Genomic DNA, 20,089 nt, shown 5'->3' on the forward strand with positions numbered 1-20,089 from the left:
GGAAAGCAAATAGCAACACACCTCCTGTTCCTTTCGAGGTTGCTTGTTACACACACACACACACACACACACACACACACACACACAATAAGACCCTGTAATATCTATTTTGAGTCAGAAATAAGAGTAACAAAAGCAAGAAAAACAAAAATAAACAATTGGTGAGTGTGTGTGAGTTGGAGGATGAGTAGGTGAGTAAGCAGGTGACCTAGGGAGGTGAAAGTGGCTGGGTGAGTGAGTGAAATGAATGAGTAGGTGGGTGGGTGGGTAGGGGGATGAAAGGAGGGTGGGTGGGTAGTTAGACGGGTGTGAAGGACGGTGGGAGGGTGGTGTGGGGTGGGAGAGAGAGAGAGAGCAGTTTATACTTCCTTGTTCACCCAACTGTCACTTGCCCTGTTACGTCACTGAATGCCCCCAAAAGGCAACTATGACGTCACCAAAGGTAACTGACAACTATGACGTCATTGGCTAACAGTATCCATTCCCTTTTGCTTGAATGTAGTGTTGCTTATCATATTTCGGTAAGTGAAGGCATCTGGAAACAATAAATACCCGTAATAATACAAGAAGATACCATCGTCATAGACCTGCGGCGAAACTGTTGTAGCCTAATTTTAAAAGATTCTCTCTTTGACACGCACAATGTGGAATTGTCTTAGTGAAATGCCTCCTCATGGCCAAAATTAAAAATTGCTAAATAATCAGCTGATGCAACAGCTGACGTGTCATATCAACTCAAAATTTCAAGTCGAGCAAATTTGTATTTCATAAGAAAACAGCTCAGAGCTCTCCAGGATGAGATATTCAAACTTTCCTTGAAGGAGAGAAAAAAAAGTACCCCAGGTGTACCACTAATAGACCTGTCTGCTTCGCCACAGGTAAAAAAAGAACAGGAATATATGAAAGGGCTAACGGTGATAACTAAATGCCGTGTACTTCAACAGCAGAGAGCCTTCCGGTGTTTATGGCACATCGAGTTCATACAGATTACGAAAAGAAATGATAAAGACATGAATTTTCGACTCAGAAGCATTCCGGTGACAAAATAATTCCGATGGGGGTGAATGAGTGACTCTGCCCATTTTAATTTTTTCGATAATAATCTCTAAGTTTTGTATTTAACTGTTCCTGCCCATCTTAGTTAGTAGGAAATAGGGTAAGTTTGGTGACGGCCGCCGGAGACTGCATATAGGAAGTTGTTATGGATGGAGTAGAGAGGTATATGAGAGCGGGAGGTGTCAGCTGGGGGGAGGGCAGCGAAATGGCAAGGGACAGGGCGACATGGAGGCGATTTGTTTGTGGCCACCTCTCACGGGATAAAGGCTTGTGGCTATAGAGAGGTAGGTAGATAGATAGATAGATATTTAGCCTCTTCTACGTCCGTTTTTCTGTATCTATTTCTATGGATATTACGCTAGAATATAAGCTGTATTTAGCCACTGCAGACTGGAATAGGATTGTTATAGCGACATGTTAATTCGTAAAGTCAAAATATATATGCCACTACATGAGACGGTGTGGGTGGATGGGTGGGTGTGTGGGTGGGGTGGGGGAGGGCTAGAAGAGAATGAGACAACCAATAAGAATGAAGACAGACAGGAAAACCAAATGAGAGAGGGGGGAGTGAGCAGAAAAAAGTGTGTGTGTGTGTGTGTGTGTGTGTGTGTGTGTGTAGATAGGTAGATAAATAGATAGATACCGAGAGGGATTAAACAGCAAAAAATTAAGTCGGGGGATTATGACTGGAACAGAAACTAAGACCATAAAACGGGACGGAAAGACAAAACAGAGAGAGAGAGAGAGAGAGAGAGTTCATTGTGCTTTTTATTGTTGGTGTGGAAAATAATTACCTGGACCGTTGTGGCCTAAATTTTTCCTTCGTAATTTTCCCCCTCTCACCTTCCCCCATGTAGCAGTCAGTTTCACCTTTTCCACAAATATCCTTTCATTATTATATCACCATTTCCTATTATTCTTCAGTTTCTCATCTCCCTATCCTTCTCACCTTTCGTGTCCCCCTCCTTTGGTCTCCCTCACTCACTTTCCTTCACCTATTTCTCACGGGTTTTCCTCCACTTTCTCTCAGTTTCCCCTCCTAGTCGTGAATCTCTCTCCTGCAACCACGAGCAACGCGCACACACATCCTCCCCCTCTGGCGTCTGGGGGCACACTGACTGTTGTGGTGATGCTTTTTTTTGAAGGTTATTCGACTGTGACTCTTAATGGGGGAGGAAGGGAGGGGAGAGAGAGAAGGGAGGGACGGGGAGGGAATGGAGAGAGAGAGAAGAGAGGGAGAGGGAGGGAAAGAGGGAATGGAGGGGAGAAAGATGGGAGGGACGAAAGAGGGGGACAGGAGGTAGATGAAGGCACGGAAAGGTGGTGTGTGTGTGTGTGTGTGTGTGTGTGTGTGTGTGTGTGTGTGTGTGTGTGTGTGTGTGTGTGTGTGTGCGGGAAGGATGGGACGGGGAGAACAGAATGAGGAAGAGTGGTAATATAGGAAGAAAAACAACGAGGAAGAAAGAAGACGGATGAAAAAGGAAGAGAATAATATAGGAAATACAGTATCTGTTTTAGTCTATTCATCCACACGAATATACCCTCATAGATTCAGTATACCTACACTGGTAATGGTGTAAATAAACTAGAGGATGTCATAATCCCTCAGGTGACTTTTTTATTTTATTTTAGTTCCTCCTCCTCCTCCTCCTCCTTCTTCTTCTTCTTCTTCTCCACTTTCGTCTCCTCCTCCTCCTCCTCCTCCTCCTCCTCCTGGAAAAAGGTATTGCCGCACCGTCTCTTGGCTCAAACTGTTATGTGGAAGTACAAAATAAGTCCTAAGAGTGGAAGGGTTAATTGTCCAAGTTTGAATTGAATTATGGTAGGAATTTGGATATTTCAGAAGAGTTTAAATTCGGTGCAAAATATAGCTGTGACGTCACCAGCCTAGCAGTAATAAATTTCTGTCACGTGATCATTTTAAAACCTTGCATTCACGGTGGAGATGTGGCAATTATAGGCCAAGTTAAAGTAAAAAGGATATAAGTTGTAGGTGCGTTAAAAGTGATGAGGCTTAGTTTTGAGGTAGGCATGAGTCTCCTTGGTTACTAATCAAAATTAACCCTTGAGTCTGAATACATGTGGCCAGAACTCAGCATCGTTTCCTTTGCACTTCTTCGTGACTAGCATCATACTCTAGTGGATACCCCCTTGTTACACCTCAGCATGCAGGGTCGAGGTAGGGTAATTTTACGCCTAGTCAGAGTGAACAGAGTATATGCATTTGGCCGGGAATGGAGCTGAGGGGGATGAAGGGGGTTAGGGATCTTTGTCATTTTAAACGCACTATAATTCGTATATTAAATTTCTTCCTTAAGCTGAACTAAATCACTTGACGTTAACAGGAAAGAAGTAGCTATATAAAAGACGCCATTGGAAGCAGGTCAAAGCAGAAACACGCTCTTGAAGCAGGTCAAAGCAGAAACACGCTCTTAGAAGCAGGTCAAAGCAGAAACACGCTCTTGAAAGCAGATCAAAGCAGAGAAATAGCAGGTTAGGTAAAGGCACATGAAAGAAAATAATATGAATAATTAAATGAGAAGGTTTGTGTATAGTGTAGGTAATATGAAATTGTAGATATGAATACATTTTCCTGTTTTTGTAATTTTGGAGTGTGTTTGTGCAGTGGTTTCTTTGTTTGTGGTGGATGTGTTTGTGTAGGTGGGAGCGCGTGCAGTGAGTGTCTTTGTTGGGTGTCCGCGGGCGTGTGTGTGTGTGTGTGTGTGTGTGTGTGTGTGTGTGTGTGTGTGTGTGTGTGTGTGTGTGTGTGTGAACGTTTAATGTTTGTGTGTGTGTGTGGTCATGGTACACAATAGGGAACTAGGTCATCGTGAGGCTAGGGTAGGTCACGCTAGGTTAGGTTGGTAATTTGGGCTAGATTGAATTGGGTTGTTGTTCAGGTTAGACTGTTAAATGGAGATTGAGATGTTAGATGGCAAGGGTATGGTGGTGGTTGGGTTAGCGAAGGAGGGGATGAAGGATTTCTGTTTTTAATTCAGTCGGTTTAATTGTTTCTCCTTGAGCTGTATTAAACTAATCGCTGGTAACAAGAAATAAGACAGTGATAGTAGTGAAAGATCTAACTATCATCATCATCATCATCATCATTATCGAAATCATCATCATTATCATCATCATCATCATCATGCTGCCTCTTTTCACACCCACCAGGATCTAATCACTCATCAGTGTTTACATTTATCAGAACCGATTGTGCAACTCCAGTATCATTCAAGGACAGAGTTAATTAAAATCGAAGTTAGTTTTGAATATACCCGCCGTTACTAGAACTTTATTATTATTATTATTATTATTATTATTTAACCCGATACGTAGCGTGGGGAAGGCGTTCGGAAACTTCTGTGGGAAATGAATCAAAAACTTCCTGCCAGATTTTGTTGTCACGCGAACTCTGATCAAAACGTCAGTGTCTCCGTAAAAAGTAGTGTTATTAGCTTCCGGTTTTTGGATGTGATCACGTGCATGGGCGTGGCGCGGGGAATACAGCGCCATTATGTAGCTTTTGTATTTTTTGTATATGCAGCAGGAGTCGGGGTGGGACGCTTGCGCAACTCGATCGTCATTGTTTACACTTTTTTACTCGCGCCATTTTGTTGTTTTGTAGGCCATGCGAAAGTTGGTAGCGTGATGCAGGGCCGGATCCAGCACTTTGAAAAGGAGGGGGGAGTGATTCCTGGCAGAATTTCCCCTCAATGTATGTGTGGAAAATAAATAAAATGTAATAATAGGAGAACAGTAATATGTGTAAATGCAATAATATTTTCATTGCATATACTTGGGTAAATAACACTGTTCTTTTGTCACAAGTAACCATTGATCTTCCCAAAATAGGGGGACGAAAGCTCCCCGCGCCCCCGCAAATCCGTGCTTGTGATGGATTTGAGTTTTTTAATATTTTGAAGGCCTTTACACCGATTGCATATTTTTCATATTTTTGCTACCAAACAGTTTTATTAATTTTAGGAGAGACGATGAACGGAGGAGGTCAGGTACATCCTGGATTAGCTAACGTCCTCAGTACAAGATGTCTTCCTTTAAGAGTAATCAAATTGTCTTATATTAGCCAGGGGAAAAAAAATGGACCGTCGGGGTTAGAGTGTTTTATGTGTCATTTTCACTGTCTGGAAATGTTCTCTTACATTTTGGTAATAATATGATTTTTTGGACAATTTTCTTGGTCCGGTGGGTATGTGATGAAGATCTTGGACAACTTTCTTTGTTCGTTGGGTACGTTCTGGACTTTTATGTTTTTTTATACCAAACATCATAGCGTCAGTGCTTTATTTTTGCGGCTAACTCTAGACTTTATGGGTATTGTTATATCCATCTGTTTATTTATCTATCTGCTATCTATCTAATTCTGTTTAACGATAATGCCATTAGGTAAATTCCTTGTAACGACCTTTGATGATGGGAAAGTTTTGAAGGCTACATTTTTGCTTTATAAATTAAGGGATAACGACGATTGCTTTGTTGGTATATTTATAGCAGTTTTTCGGTTTTGCAGGCTTTTTATATATATTTTTTGAGTTACTTTGTCTAAATTTGAGTTTTGATGCTGTGGATGCTCTCGTGTGCTGGCAGAGTTATATAGGCGCCATATATTGTTATTTTATTACCGTAGTCGCCACAACGTATGGGGTGTAAATTTTTATGGCTATCCCCTGTTTTTGTGTAGTTTTTTGTGTCGTCTGTCTGTCTGTCTGTCTCTCTCTCTCTCTCTCTCTCTCTCTCTTGCCTCGTGTTTTTCTGTAGTTTTCATTGTGCTCTGTCTGTCTGTCTCTGTCTGTCTGTCTGTCTGTCTGTCTGTCTCTCTCTCTCTCTTGCCTCGTGTTTTTCTGTAGTTTTCATTGTCCTCTCTCTCTCTTGCCTCGTGTTTTTCTGTAGTTTTCATTGTCCTCTCTCTCTCTCTCTCTCTCTCTCTCCTCTCTCTTGCCTCGTGTTTTTCTGTAGTTTTCATTGTCCTCTCTCTCTCTCTCTCTCTCACTCTCTCTCTCTCTCTCTCTCTCTCTCTCTCTCTCTCTCTCTCCAGGGTACATTGCCTGAGTGAGTTTTGTTTCATGTCAGAGAATAGTTTGTTTTGTGATGAGTGTAATTTAGGTTTTACTGCCTATTCGTGTTTTTCCTTTTCTGTTTCATTATTATTTATTTATTTTGTTATATAGTTATCATAATGGTGAAGTCTTTGTTATATATTACCCTTAAGCCTTATAGGACGAGAAGCAGTTTGAAAATTTAAATATATTTCGTGATAAAAATGTCGTTGTTTACTATTGTCGTTAACGGCTGCCCACGGTACAGTTATTTTTCAAAAGTTCAGTGTGTAATGTTTAAAGTTTGGCTGTATTTCCTTTTTTTTTTTTTTTTTTTTTTTTTTTTTATAGGTGTGTGTGTGTGTTTGTGTGTGTGTGTGTGTGTGTGTGGTGATGAAAGTTAATGTACACGATAGCTTTTATACCCACCACACCTACACGTGTTTTTTTTTTCTTTTTTAGCGGGCAGTGGGAGTGAAAAAGGAAAGTATGAGTGTATCAACTGTTTACACACACACACACACACACACACACACACACACACACACACACACACATACAAAGAAGACCAGACATGTACGCCTCGTTTTGAATCCCCAAGAGGTGACTGTGCTGTACATGTTCCAATCGCGTAATGAAGGCACCAGGAGCGTTCGCAGGTCATTTATGCATCAGTGATCATTGTCTCTCTCTCTCTCTCTCTCTCTCTCTCTGTCTCTCACCTTTTTCTGACCTTTTCTCCCACTTATAAATAGCTCCTCTTACCTCTCTCTCTCTCTCTCTCTCTCTCTCTCTCTCTCTCTCTCTCTCTCTCTCTCTCTCTCTCACACACACACACACACACACACACACACACACAGACACATTTGTAACTGCTGCTGGAGGGACCTTAATCAACTGTGTGTAGATCCCATTGCAGATTTGTTTGGTCGTGTGCGTATTTTGCTCCTGTGTGCGTAGAGCGGCTCGTTTCGTGGTTGTGTGTGCGTGTAGGTAGTGGGGACATGGGTGGATGAGTCAGTAACACACACACACACACACACACACACACACACACACACACACACACACATACCCACCTAACCCACTCAGGTCACTGCACCTAACTGCGTCATGGCGGGGTACACGTGAATCAATATTTGTGTGTGTGTGTGTGTGTGTGTGTGTGTGTGTGTGTGTGTGTAGTTATGTATGTGTGCATTTGTATGTATATATATTTATGTGTGTGTATGTGTATTTATGTATGTGTGTGTATGTATTTGTGTGTGTGTGTGTGTGTGTGTGTGTGTGTGTGTGTGTGTGTGTGTGTGTGTGTGTGTGTTAGGATCCTGAAACACACTTAAATACTCGTACAATCAAATTCATGAACAAACTTGGATTTCTTTCTGCAGGAGGAACTGGGCACACGAGAAAAATAGTTCTCTCTCTCTCTCTCTCTCTCTCTCTCTCTGTCTCTCCTTACCATCATCTTTGTTACCATACTGCAATAAAAAGAATATAGAATAAATAAATAAAAATATAAATCGCTCAGGGGGAGGCCATGGATATCCTAAAAGATTAATATAGACAGCAAAAAATGTTCGAAAAAGAGTAATATATTTTCGTGTGAATTTTATATAGGAAAACAGACATTCGTATGGATTTGAGAGGAAAATTGAATTATTATGGTCTTTAAAAAAATATTGGAATGTGGAATGGGACCAGCGAGCTTGATTTTGTGAGAGAGAGAGAGAGAGAGAGAGAGAGAGAGAGAGAGAGAGAGAGAGAGAGAGAGGGGGGAAGACGAAGACACAAGGGATATGAAGACAAATGGGTCGTATTCTCGTGGTCGTAGGAGGCTAACTGGTACCTGTTTCTTTGTTTATCTCTGCATACGTCAGACATTAAAACTCTCTCTGTCTATCTATATCTATCTATCTATCTGTCTGTCTATCTAATCTATCTAGATCTGTCTGTCTGTCTATAGGTCGACGTCTGAATCCCAGTAAGGATGACCACAAACGAATCTCCATGTCACCCTGTCTTTAACCATCAAGCTGCCCTTTCTCCAGCTCACTACTGTCTTTCATATGCAAGGGAGTCTCCTAAGCCAGCGAGAATGTCATTTATTTATTTATTTATTTATTTTTAAAAACGATATTGTTTTCAAATTAATGGTTGAGGTGAAGTTTGAAGGGCTACATGTTTGCGTGTGTACTTGTGTGTGTGTGTGTGTGTGTGTGTGTGTGTGTGTGTGTGTTAGGCTTCCAAGGGTATAATAGCATCGATCCCCACACGAAAGGGAGAGAGGGAGGGAGGGAAGAAAGGTCAAATAGGAGAGAGAGAGAGAGAGAGAGAGAGAGAGACTTGGGGAGAGAGGAAGGGGGAGTGATGGAGAGAGAAGTTATACACCTATATATTGAACAGGAGGGGAGGAAAGGGGGGGGAAGAGGGGAAGGGAGGGAGAAGAGGGGATGGAAGGGGAGGAAAGGAAATAGGGTGTGAAAGGACGTATGGTAAGGGAGGGGAAGAGGGAAAAAGGAGAAGAAATTAATGACTGAGAGAGAAACAAATTCTTCTGTATATTATTGTTATTATTATTATTATTATTATTATTATTACTACTACTACTACTACTACTACTATTACTACTACTACTGCTATGGCTACAAACGCGATTTTATTCAGCATTGGTGTGAGGTTGTAATGAGGTAGAGATTATATATAATGCATGTGAAACCTTTAAATTCCAGTCTTTTTAAAGAACACTTGGTATGTGTGTGTGTGTGTGTGTGTGTGTGTGTGTGTGTGAGAGAGAGAGAGAGAGAGAGAGAGAGAGTAGAATAACTGCATAGAAATTCTTGGAACGTATGGCATTGTTACTTCCGTATGTTATTGTTTGATATTCCCTTCACTTATACATACGTACCAGGTAGCATTGCCTGGAAAAAGACAGTCATGGGGATTCAGTACCAGGAATATTGAGTTTTTGTTTTCGATTTTTTCTGTCGTAACCGTTTATGGTAAAGGTCCGACCACTTTCTTTTTTACAGTGGTCAGTAGGTGAGACGAGGACGGTCGGTGCAATTGTTTAATTTATTTACGTAAGATGCCGTGCCGCTAGAAGGGTGGGAATGGCGGCCTTGCGTTGTTGTCAGTTAGTTCGGGATGCTTCACTCTCGGCTTAGGATTTTATTTTCGCACTTTATTTTATTGCACCCGCGTTTCTGCTAGGTGTAGTTTCATTAAGAGCCTTTGTAGAGTTCGTTTAATACGTAAATGTGCTTGTAACATAAGAATTTATGTAGTTTTTTGTTAATGGTCAATTTTGTTAGTACCCGAAATATCCTTTCTGGGTAGCGCATCCTAAATTCATGGCGACTTGTTCCTACTACGAGCAATATGCACACCGCTCTCGATATTTCTACGTTACTAATATTTATACCTTATCCATTAATAAAATACAAATACTTTACTGTATATAGAACCATAGGAAGGTAAGAAAGTGTTCATTATGTAGGTCAGTACTGATGCGGTTCTTGTTAGCGAGGTTGGGTGCCAAGGTTACCGTCAACAATAACAAAACCACGTGGCCGCCACCTGCCTCAAGGGTGGGTGCTGGTGGTGATAGTGGTGGTGGTCGATGGTGGTGATGCTGGTAGTGGTGGTGGTCGATGGTGGTGATGCTGGTAGTGATGGTAACGGTGATGGTAGTATTGATTGTGTTGGTAATGGTAGTGGTAATGTAAGATGATTGTAGCTTTGGTAATGTGTATCACTGATGTGGTAGAACAAATAAACGAGTGTTGTAATATTTGTGGTGTTATTCGTTGTGGCGTTAGTGGTAGTCATGGTGATTGCAGTAGTAGCAGTAGACGCGCTTGAGGTGATAGTCATGGTGATAGTTGTAGTGGTAGTAGACGCACTTGTAATCGTAGTCATGTTCGTGGTAGTGTTGGAGGTCATGATAATGGTGGTAGTAGATGCGCAAATGATGGTAGGGATGGATGTCACGGTGATGGTAGTAGACGCGGTTATGATGGTGGTGGTAGCTCTCACGGTGATGGTTTGGGGATGTGGTGATTGTGGTGTCATGGTGATATTACTGTTAATAGTAATGGTGGTAGTAAACGGATTGTGGGGGTAGTGGTGGTTGTCACAGTCATGGTAATGGTAGTGGTAGTAGTGGAGTTGGTTTTCATGGTGGTGGTGGTAGTAGATGCTGAAGGTTGTCATGGCGAGGGTAGTAGTAGTGATAGTACATTTGCTAATAATGGTAGTGATGGTGGTAATGATGGAGGGGCATTAGACTTTGACTCCCTACCATTAATACCAGGGAACCAGGCGATAATGACCACGTGACGTAATGACTATGTGACGTAATGACCATGTGGGAGCCAATGTTTTGTTTACGTAATCAGCTGTTTCCGGTGGAGGGGGAGGTGTGGTGGGGAACAGTGGAGATTTTTTTTGTATTATTGATTGTGGAAAGAGAGAGAGAGAGAGAGAGTGTGTGTGTGTGTGTGTGTGTGCTTCCTCACTCTGCCTCCCAGCACCATAACCCTGCCTCACCCCTCAAACACCTGCCTCATTGATCACATTCTCTCTCTCTCTCTCTCTCTCTCTCTCTCAGTAGTAGTAGTAACAACAGTAATAGTAGTAGTAATAGCAGTAGTAACTGGCAAAGGTATGGTGTTACCCAAATTGTCTATCCACATCATTACAATGCATTTCCGAATACCTTTTACCTTAGTACTGTGTGCGTTGTCTTTCAGTTATTTGACCGTGAGAGCTGCACCTACACCTACCTCTTGGCCGACCCCACAACCAAGGAAGCAGTACTCATTGACCCCGTCATTGAGCATGCCGAGAGGGATGCCAAGCTGGTAAATGAACTCGGCCTGGATCTCAAATATGTCAGTAAGTGAAGAGCAATAATTTTTTTGAGGCATTATTTCTGAAGTCATCCACCATTTAGCATATATTCCAGGCCGGTACAATATCCTAGTCTTGGGCCTGTACACTTTAAAGGGTACTTCTGGGGGGATGCCTTCAGTTAGTGGCACCAGTATGACCAGATGACTCCACTTCCTGGTTATACATATATCCCTTAACTCCCTCCCTATCCCCTGAAAAGTGGATGGTGGACTGTAAGAAAAGGGTAACTTCAGCTTGCAGTCCACTGGTTTCACTTTTAAGGAGAGCCTGGGGCCACAACAACAGGACCTTGGCGGGGATCATATGGGAATATCCATTAGTTTTTTGTTGATGTTGCCTATCCCATTGTCTCAGTGTCTTATCAGCCCAGTTTGATAAAAAATATATATCCACATAGTTGTTGGACTGGCTCTCTGGCAGATACATGAGAAGTGGATGTACAGGTTTTCGTTTTCGCTTTCGTTTTTAAAGGCTCCAACATGCTTGTATGTGTCGGCCTTGCTCACCTAATGGCGGCTCTCCATGTTGCACGATCCATTGCAGCCTCCCTGTTCAGTCCCTTAACCCTAAGGTCACACTTAATGACCTCGTCCCATGTCTTTCTCGGTCTACCCCTCATAACCCCACCCCCAGTATTAACACTTCTCACCTTCCTCACCCAATTATCATCCCCCATCCTCTCCACATGTCCAAACCATCTCAGTCTACCTCTCCTCATCACAACACCAATACACTCCAGTCCCATCCTACCTCTCAACTCTTCCATTGTAAACCCAGCCCCTCCAGGCCTTGGACACAGGGACCCACTGCACATCCACCTAATCATTGTCATTTCTGTACGTCTGAGCCGGCGAATATCTTCCTCCTTCACTGCCCAGGTCTCACTACCATACAGCATTACACTCCTAACACATGCTGCATACAAAGACCCCTTAGCACGTAGGGAGAGTCCTCTCAATGTCAGGAGAGGCAAGAGCTCCCTGAACTTCTTCCAACCACTTCTCACCCTAGCCACAGAGCTAGCTCCAGCCCCACCTCCAGCACACAACAGGCTAAAGAAAAATTTAATGTGCAGATGATTAGGTGTTTATGCTGAAGCCAGGATTCCCAGGGCTTAAATGATGAGCGAATGTGTGGCTCATTTCATTGGTGCTCACTTCCATGCCCTTTTTCCTTTATTTTCTGGATTTTATCTTACCTTGTCCTTCATTGTGAAAAATGGTCGTGATGATGATGATGATGATGATGATGATGATGATTGTGGTGATCCATATAGGTATTCAGTCGGTAGTTGTTCCACCATCATACTTTCTCCTGCTTTGTTTTCTGGATTGTAACTCCTGTCATCTCTACACACAAAAAAAGAAGAGGATGATGATAAGGGTGATGATAATCTATCTATCTATCGCCAGACGCCTCAATCCCGTTTGGGGTGGCCACAAACAAATCGCTTCCAAGTCGCCCTGTCCCCCGCCATTTCACTACCCTGCTCCCAACTCACACCCCCCTCTCTCATATACCTCTCCACCCCATCCCTCCATCTCATCCTCGGTCTCCCCCTCCCTCTTCCACCCTCCACCTCACTCACATACACTCTCTTCGTCAGTCTTTCACCCTCCATCCTCTCCACATGGCCAAACCACCTCAGTGTGTTCCTCACAACGCTTTCATGATAATGAGGATGGTGATGATGATGATGATAATGGTCATGGTAATAACTAAGATGCTGGTGGTGATGATCATGATGATGATGATGAATAAATAGCTATAACCTCTGTGTGTGTAATTGCAGTGAACACCCACATGCATGCTGACCACATCACCGGCACAGGCCTACTGAAGAAGCTGGTACCTGGCTGCCAGTCTCTTATATCTCAGGTGAGGTGATGTTGACAGCCATTTCCCACTTATATTACTTTATTTCTTAGTTCTTTATTACTTATCATTTATTTTCCATTTCATCATTTTCTTCTGTACGTTGTCTTTGTTTTTACATTTAGTCCCAATACTGTATAAGATTTGATGAGTAAGGATGGAAGTTTAGAGGGTGAAGTGCTTGAAAGGGTGCTGGTTCTTTGAAAGCAGTGATAAATAGGGAAATGAGCATGGAAGTGAAAAAGTTATTGCATGACAGTACGGAGTTGCGATACCAACTCAACATATGGAAGTAAAACTTGGACCATGTTGAAGGGACACAAGTCAGGAGTGGGAGCAGTGGAAATGAGTAAATTGAGAGGAGCATGTGGAGTCACATGGAGAGACAGACTGTCAAATGAGGAAGTGAAGGAGCTTTGCGGTGTGGATGTGGATGTGATACGAAGCATTAAGAAAAACACATTGAGGTGGATTGGCCACGCAGAGAGGATGGAGAGCGAGAGATTGATGAGAAGAGTGTATGCGAGTGAGGTGGAGGAGGGGAAAGGGAGGGGAAGGCCAAGGATGAGATGGAGGGATGGAGTGGAGAGGTATATGAGGGGGGGGGTTGAGCTGGGAGTAGGGCAGTGAAATGGCAGGGGACAGGACGACATGGAGACGGCTTGTTTGTGGCCACCTCTTATGGGATTAAGGCGTCTGGCAGTAGATAGATAAATAGATAGATGAGTTTTTTTTAATGGATGAAAAATTTGTGTTTCTGTTTCTGTATGTCTCTAATCCATGCTTTTTTTCCTCCTTCTTCTTCTCTTAGTTTTCCCATTAATTACGGTATGTATTTTGTCTCTTGTAAAAAGCCAGTTTAGTGATTGCCGTTTGCTATTTTCAACACGGTTTATTTATGTGGATTGTGCTTTGGATTTTTGCTGAATTAACTTACTGATATCTACTTTTTACTGGATTAGCACTTAACCCGAAATTACATAAAATTGACTTGTCTGTGATGCCAGTTGTTTACATTTCCAGAGTTCGGGAGCAACGGCTGATGTTTACGTAGACCACGGAGACACTGTGAAGTTCGGGAATCAGACACTGGAGGTCAGGAGCACACCGGGACATACTAATGGTAGGTCGGGTGGTTTTTTCCTTAGTTGGGTTGTTAATTTTTCATGGATTTTATGATCATGCTCACTCGGTTCTTAGTCATTATTATGTGTTTTCATCTTTTTGTTTTTGAATTCTACCAATCTCATTTTTTACTAGGAAGTTGGAATGGATTGATGATGATGATGATGATGATGATAAATTGACCTGGCCAGTACCAAAACTAAGTTGTGGTTACGGGAAATATGGTGAGCCACAGTTTTGAGGTAGGAATGAGCCTTTTTGTTGATGAGCCCTTATTCTGAGGTAGGAATGAGTCTTCTTGGTTGCTAGTCAAATCAGCTTTTCAATCTAACCACTTTTGGCCATCAGTTGAACTGGAAGGGGTTAGGGATCTACATCATATTATAAATAATGTAGTAAAAGAGACTGGTGTGGCCCATTTGAACTGTGAATTTATTCAGTAAATGGGAGTGATAGGAAGTTAATCAATTGTTATCAGGTATAGAGGATTTGTAGAACCATATCTTAAGCCTGGTACAGTAAGTTCTTGACATTTCACTGATGTTACTTTTTCTCATCAAGCAAGTCCATGGTGAAATGCAGAATAATTGTCTATGAAAGTTCCAGTGTTGCCAATAAAGCTGATTTTGCCAGCTTGCCTGATGCTGGAGAGGGGCCTTCATGTGGTGGCACTAATATAATTGGGTGAAGGAGCTGCCTGGTTATACAAACGTCCCTCAGCTACTTCCCCATCCTCTGAATGGAGGATGATAAAGTGCAGGAGGGAGGCAACTTAAGCCTGCAGTCAACCCGGTTTACTTTTCAGATGAGCCTGGAGCTGCAGCTAATATTACTACTTGTAACTACTTCCAGTTTGCCCAGCTTGTAGTACTGGTTGTAGGGAAAAAGTTTTAGTTTATAGGAATGAATCCCTGACACAAAATGAGGACTGAGAGAAAAAGGAAATACAGTTAAATAATTTTTTTTTTATGTTCATTCTGGCTGGCAGTGTGAGAGAGAGAGAGAGAGAGAGAGAGAGAGGACTTTCCCCTGGTAGTTTGACACATGATAGTAAAGTATGTCTGTCAAAGCTCTTCATATCAGTACAACATATATATATATATATATATATATATATATATATATACCTCCCTTTCCTTGGGGGAAGCAGCCTAGGTATATAGATAGATAGATAGATAGATATACAGTACTGTACCTATTTTTTTTTTTTTAACTCTTCCTAGGGCCTATTCAGCACTATACTTTTTTATTTTTATGTATTTATTTGTTTACTATACTGTATTTGTATGTGTATTTTTTAATTATTATTATTTTTTTTTTACGGTTACTAGGGTGTGTTACGTACGTGAATCATGATATCAAGAGTGCATTCACTGGAGATGCCTTACTCATCAGAGGATGTGGCAGGACTGATTTCCAGGAGGGCTCCTCAGACACGCTCTACAATTCAGTACACTCGCAGATCTTCACACTGCCTGATGACTACATGCTTTATCCTGCACACGACTACCGTGGTACGTAGGGTCCTTTGCAGTTTTTGGTGATTTCATAGCGTAAACCTATCTAATACAATGGCTACATGCTTTATCCCCTCGCAAGACTACCATAATGCATATGGTACACTGGTCATTTTTGTACAGGTAATCAACCTAGCCTGACATACTGGTAACCAAATCAAAAATGACCTGGGCTGACTGGACAAGGTCTCACCTAACCTAACCCGATGGCTACATAATTTTCCCTACACACAACTACTACCATGGTGTTTAAAGTTACCCATTCCATTAAGGAAATTTTGATATGTTGCACTTTGTCTGTGAAGAGCTAGGAGTCTGTGGATTTCGATTATATTTGGATGAGTCTGTGACCAGTTGCACTTGCCATGCTGTTAATAGTTTCCCTCTTTTGTTATTTTATTTATATATTTATTTATTATTATCCCCACCTATCCCTAGAAGTGGAAAAAAATCAGGATGGTGATGATAATGATGATGATGATGACAGCAGTGATGATAGCGACACTGTTTATTCTTGCCATCAACACTTAATACCCTATCCATCTCACAGGCCAGATGGTGACATCAGTAGCAGAAGAGAAGTCATTCAACCCGCGCCTCACCAAGTCAAAGGAAGAGTTCATTGACATCATGACTAACCTGGGGCTGCCATACCCGAACAAGATTGGTAAGAGCCATAGATAAGAGTGGTACAGCTGATTGGGGAGTTACCTTATGCTTTGTTTTCCCTAACTTGTTCCTATAAAATTACCATTTCTCTAACTTGAATGTTGAGCTGGACCACAAGATTAACATTAGAAGATGGTGTTATAATCTGCACTTTAACTTGGCATAAAATTACCATCTTGGATGATGAAATGTTGCAAGAGGTTAACATTAGAATGGGATGCTGTTTGCTGTCCACCTTAACTTGGTCTAAAATTGCCATGTCTCCATCCCTTATGCTGAGCTATACCAAGAAAGTTAAAATGTGTTAACATTAAAATGTGGTGTTATAAAAATATGTACTGCCTGCTTTTTCCTTATCCTTTATCATTCTTTTTCTGTGCCTGCCCTCCTCTCTTCCTATTTCTCCCATCTTTCCTGTCACTTCTTATTACTTTTCTTTCCTTTACAGGTGGCTTTCCATTGAGTGACAAGCCAAATGGCTTCCTGTAAGCCAAGAAACCATTTACAATGCTGGGTGGTAACCATATAACCAAACCATACATGCTTCCTGCGTGTCGGCAAGTGGGTTGGTGGAGGGTTAGTGCCCCTCCCCGTAAAACAAATAACTCAAAGTCAAATGGCCACCCCTTTTGGGATTATGGCATCTGACAATAAATAGATAGATAAATAGCAATTTTTATGCAGTGCATGCAAGTAAAACATACTGAAAAACCAGCTCTCCTCACTGATGTGTAGTAATGAGTTAGTGACACCATGATTTAGGTCACAGGAGCATGTTCTGGCTCACCACTGCTAGGCAGGTAGGATGTTGGCAACACCAACCATTGTGCAAGACAAGGCTGCATCATCCCATGTTTGATTACTCATCAAGCATAAACTCACACTTTTACAGTATTAGGAAATGTGGAAATGTTGAAAAAAAAACTTGGCAGGATTCAGGCAGGCACAGCACAGGCTACTAAAAATTTCTTCTGAATGGCATGAGGCAGCCAGGGGGTTAAGAGGAAACACAGTGCTGTTCTGATTGATTGATTTGAGTGGAGAAGCTGAGACTGACCCTTCTTTTCCATCCACAGACATCTCCCTGCCGGCCAACAAGGTATGTGGACTATACAACCTGCCCGATGACTTGGCCAAGAAACTGGAGTAGCTGCCTCGTACTCTTCACAGTACCCTGTGATGATACTGTACTGTAGTTGTTGTGTAGCTTGGGTTATGTTTTTGTTGGCTTAGGAGGCTCTGTAGTATCTCTTATTTGCTGATTCATTCTGTTAATGGTATGTTAGTGTTCATTTATATGCTCTTTATGTAATCTGACTGTAGGATTGGATATTATCAGGGAAAATAGTTCTACTCACCCAACCTCACTAGTTTGGTATTGAAATTTTGTAAATACTGTAATGTAGAAGAGAGCATCCTAGTCTCTTCAAGAACATGGCCCTCGTGTGTAGGAAAAGATGCTAAGGAGGTATATTTTTTCATCCAGAAGTGTTATATATGTATTAAAAATATTGCTGTGGGAAGTTTATGTGAAGGAATGATACTGTAAAGGTTTATTCATCTGTCTGGAAAGTTATCAAGACAGCTACAGTGATTACCAGATTTAGCTTAAGAATGAAGTAGTAGAAGTCTGTTGTCCATGCTGAATTAATTTAAAGTTATTTGTGGTTGCTATGTCAGGACCAACTTGCCTAGCCCCGGGTTCCTACACTTCTAATGGGGCAACATAGGAATGGATGATGGATGGACGGATAGAATTGAGGGTTTTCTAATAGAAATGAGGATGTGGATCATTATAAACATATCTTGAGATTTTCAGTACATCTGATAGCAATAGAAGCTGAAGTTTGTATGTAATAGCTGCTGAAGTTTGTGTGTAGTAGCAACCAAAGTTTCAGGCATCTACTTATACTATATATCTAGAAGTATATTAGAATTCTGAAGTTATACATAAGAATGAGGCTGTTGGATCATATTCATTGGAAAATTGAAAAATTACAGTCCAGGCATTAAACAATAAATAAATAAATAATAACCCTCTAGTAATGAGATACCTTATTTTTCAGTTATACTTGAATTCTGAAGTATTTAAGAATGAGACTTTGGATCATGTTCTTTGAACTTTAAAAAATTATAGTTTAGGCATGAAAAAAAGTAAATAAATAGCCCTCTAACAATGATACAGGATGATAAGTTGTGGTAATATGGTTTGAGAGAAACACGTCTTTGGCTGATTGAACTTCCGTAGCTTTAAATCAAACGCATAACTCCACTGAAGTGTCTTACTTATATGCATTTATGTGTGTGTTCATGTTGAGCTTTACAAATGTTTATAAGGGGGGATGTGAGACTGTGATATAATTGTTAGTGATATGGATATTTATATGTTAGGGAGTTTTTATGACTTAACCTTTTATTTCCTTGCTCATCTTTTCAAGTATTTATAAGGAGGAAATGTGGGGGTGTGCATCAGGTGTCAGTGATATAGATAATCAGTAGGAATTTATAAAGCCATACTCATTATTTCCAAGCTACTTATGCTGTTGAGAAAAGACAAAAAATGAATAAATAAAAAAAAGAGAGAGTATCCAGTATATAATTGCTATAAAACCAGCATTCGTTTTTTACTACTATGCCTTAAGTAAATCACATAAATCCCTACATTATTATATTAAGGACTGCTTGTATAGGGGAGAGGTGGATGGAAAAAGGTAAGATAAAAAACAAGATGGAGAGATGAGGTCTGTATGAAAAATATAGATGTCTGGAGGAGAAAGGGAAGAAAAAAAGTAGATGGAGAGATACGGAGTGTATGAGAGTGAGGTGAATGGAAGGAGGTGGAGAGGAAGCCCAAGAAAAAGATGGGGAAATAAGAAGTGTATGAGAGAGAGATGGTTGAGAGAGGAGGAAGGCAGAGAATATGGTGGATACCTAAGGTGGGAGATAAACATTTCTGCTGACCTCACTAGTTAAAATTTATGTTATGCTTCTTAACCCTTTAATTACAATGATTTCTGTATTTTATTTTCTACCTCAGACTTTTGAAACGAGGGAAGTTGGTATATATAAATAGGCTTCATTAATTCCAGCACAGCAAGAAATCTCCCCTAAGCTGAATGTAATTACCTGGTAGGAAGAATTAAAAGAAAAATACATCCAAGTTGATTGGATTAATTACACCTAAGCACACCTGAGCTACAGCAATCAAATATTACTGTATAAGGTATGATATTATGAGGGCCAGTGAAAATAATGGTAAAATATAAACAGCCAGTCCCATACAACCCTTGCAAGGAGTAGGGGTTCAAGGCTAGGCTGCTATAGTCCAAGGCCCAGATTCATAAACAGACTTACTTATATCCAGTTCCTTGCTGTAGCTGGGATCTGTTTTTTGTATGAATGACAAGGTACTTAGAAAAATTCTGTGCTTTCTTTTCCTTGTTCTTCCAACAAAAACGTATCTTAGTTAAGGTGAAAAATTAATTGTAAGCCTCTTTGTAAATGTTGGCCTCAAACATCAAGGATAGGCACCCATCTTATGCCCCTGGTAGTTTGCATGATTGAAAAACCACCATTCACCTTTAGAGGAATCGGTCCAATGTACAAAAGCACATATATATAGCCTTCATTCTGGTGCCTTAGAACACAAAACCACAAGGTATATTTATTATTATTAACATTATTATTATTAGGAATGATGATGAATGATGGTAATGATTATTATTATTAGTGGTAGGATGGAGCACTCACCATTCAGTAACTCAGTGTAGTTCTGCTCTCGTGTAACTGCCCTTTCCTCTCTCTCTCCCTTCTTTCCTTCCTTCCTTTCTCTTCTGTCTTTCCTTCATTCTTTCCTCTTCCATCTTTTTACGGGTG

General features: G+C 41.1%; 1 protein-coding gene across 1 annotated transcript in view; it reads left to right on the top strand.

The window, feature by feature from the left end:
- LOC145402227 (persulfide dioxygenase ETHE1, mitochondrial-like) overlaps positions 1–19,453 on the top strand; it is a 27,303-nt gene extending 7,850 nt beyond the window's left edge. The window contains exons 2-7 of the mRNA XM_080274346.1: positions 10,865–11,009; positions 12,820–12,905; positions 13,926–14,025; positions 15,359–15,541; positions 16,095–16,211; positions 17,290–19,453. Coding sequence (XP_080130472.1) covers positions 10,865–11,009; positions 12,820–12,905; positions 13,926–14,025; positions 15,359–15,541; positions 16,095–16,211; positions 17,290–17,363 — 705 coding nt within the window. The 3' untranslated portion in view covers positions 17,364–19,453. The remainder of the gene's footprint in view (positions 1–10,864; positions 11,010–12,819; positions 12,906–13,925; positions 14,026–15,358; positions 15,542–16,094; positions 16,212–17,289) is intronic.
- Positions 19,454–20,089: the final 636 nt, after the last annotated feature.

The sequence above is a fragment of the Coenobita brevimanus genome, chromosome 57 (assembly GCF_032717465.1).
Source record: "Coenobita brevimanus isolate Jiangsu-jjx chromosome 57, ASM3271746v2, whole genome shotgun sequence".
NCBI classification, from domain to species: Eukaryota; Metazoa; Arthropoda; class Malacostraca; order Decapoda; family Coenobitidae; genus Coenobita; species Coenobita brevimanus.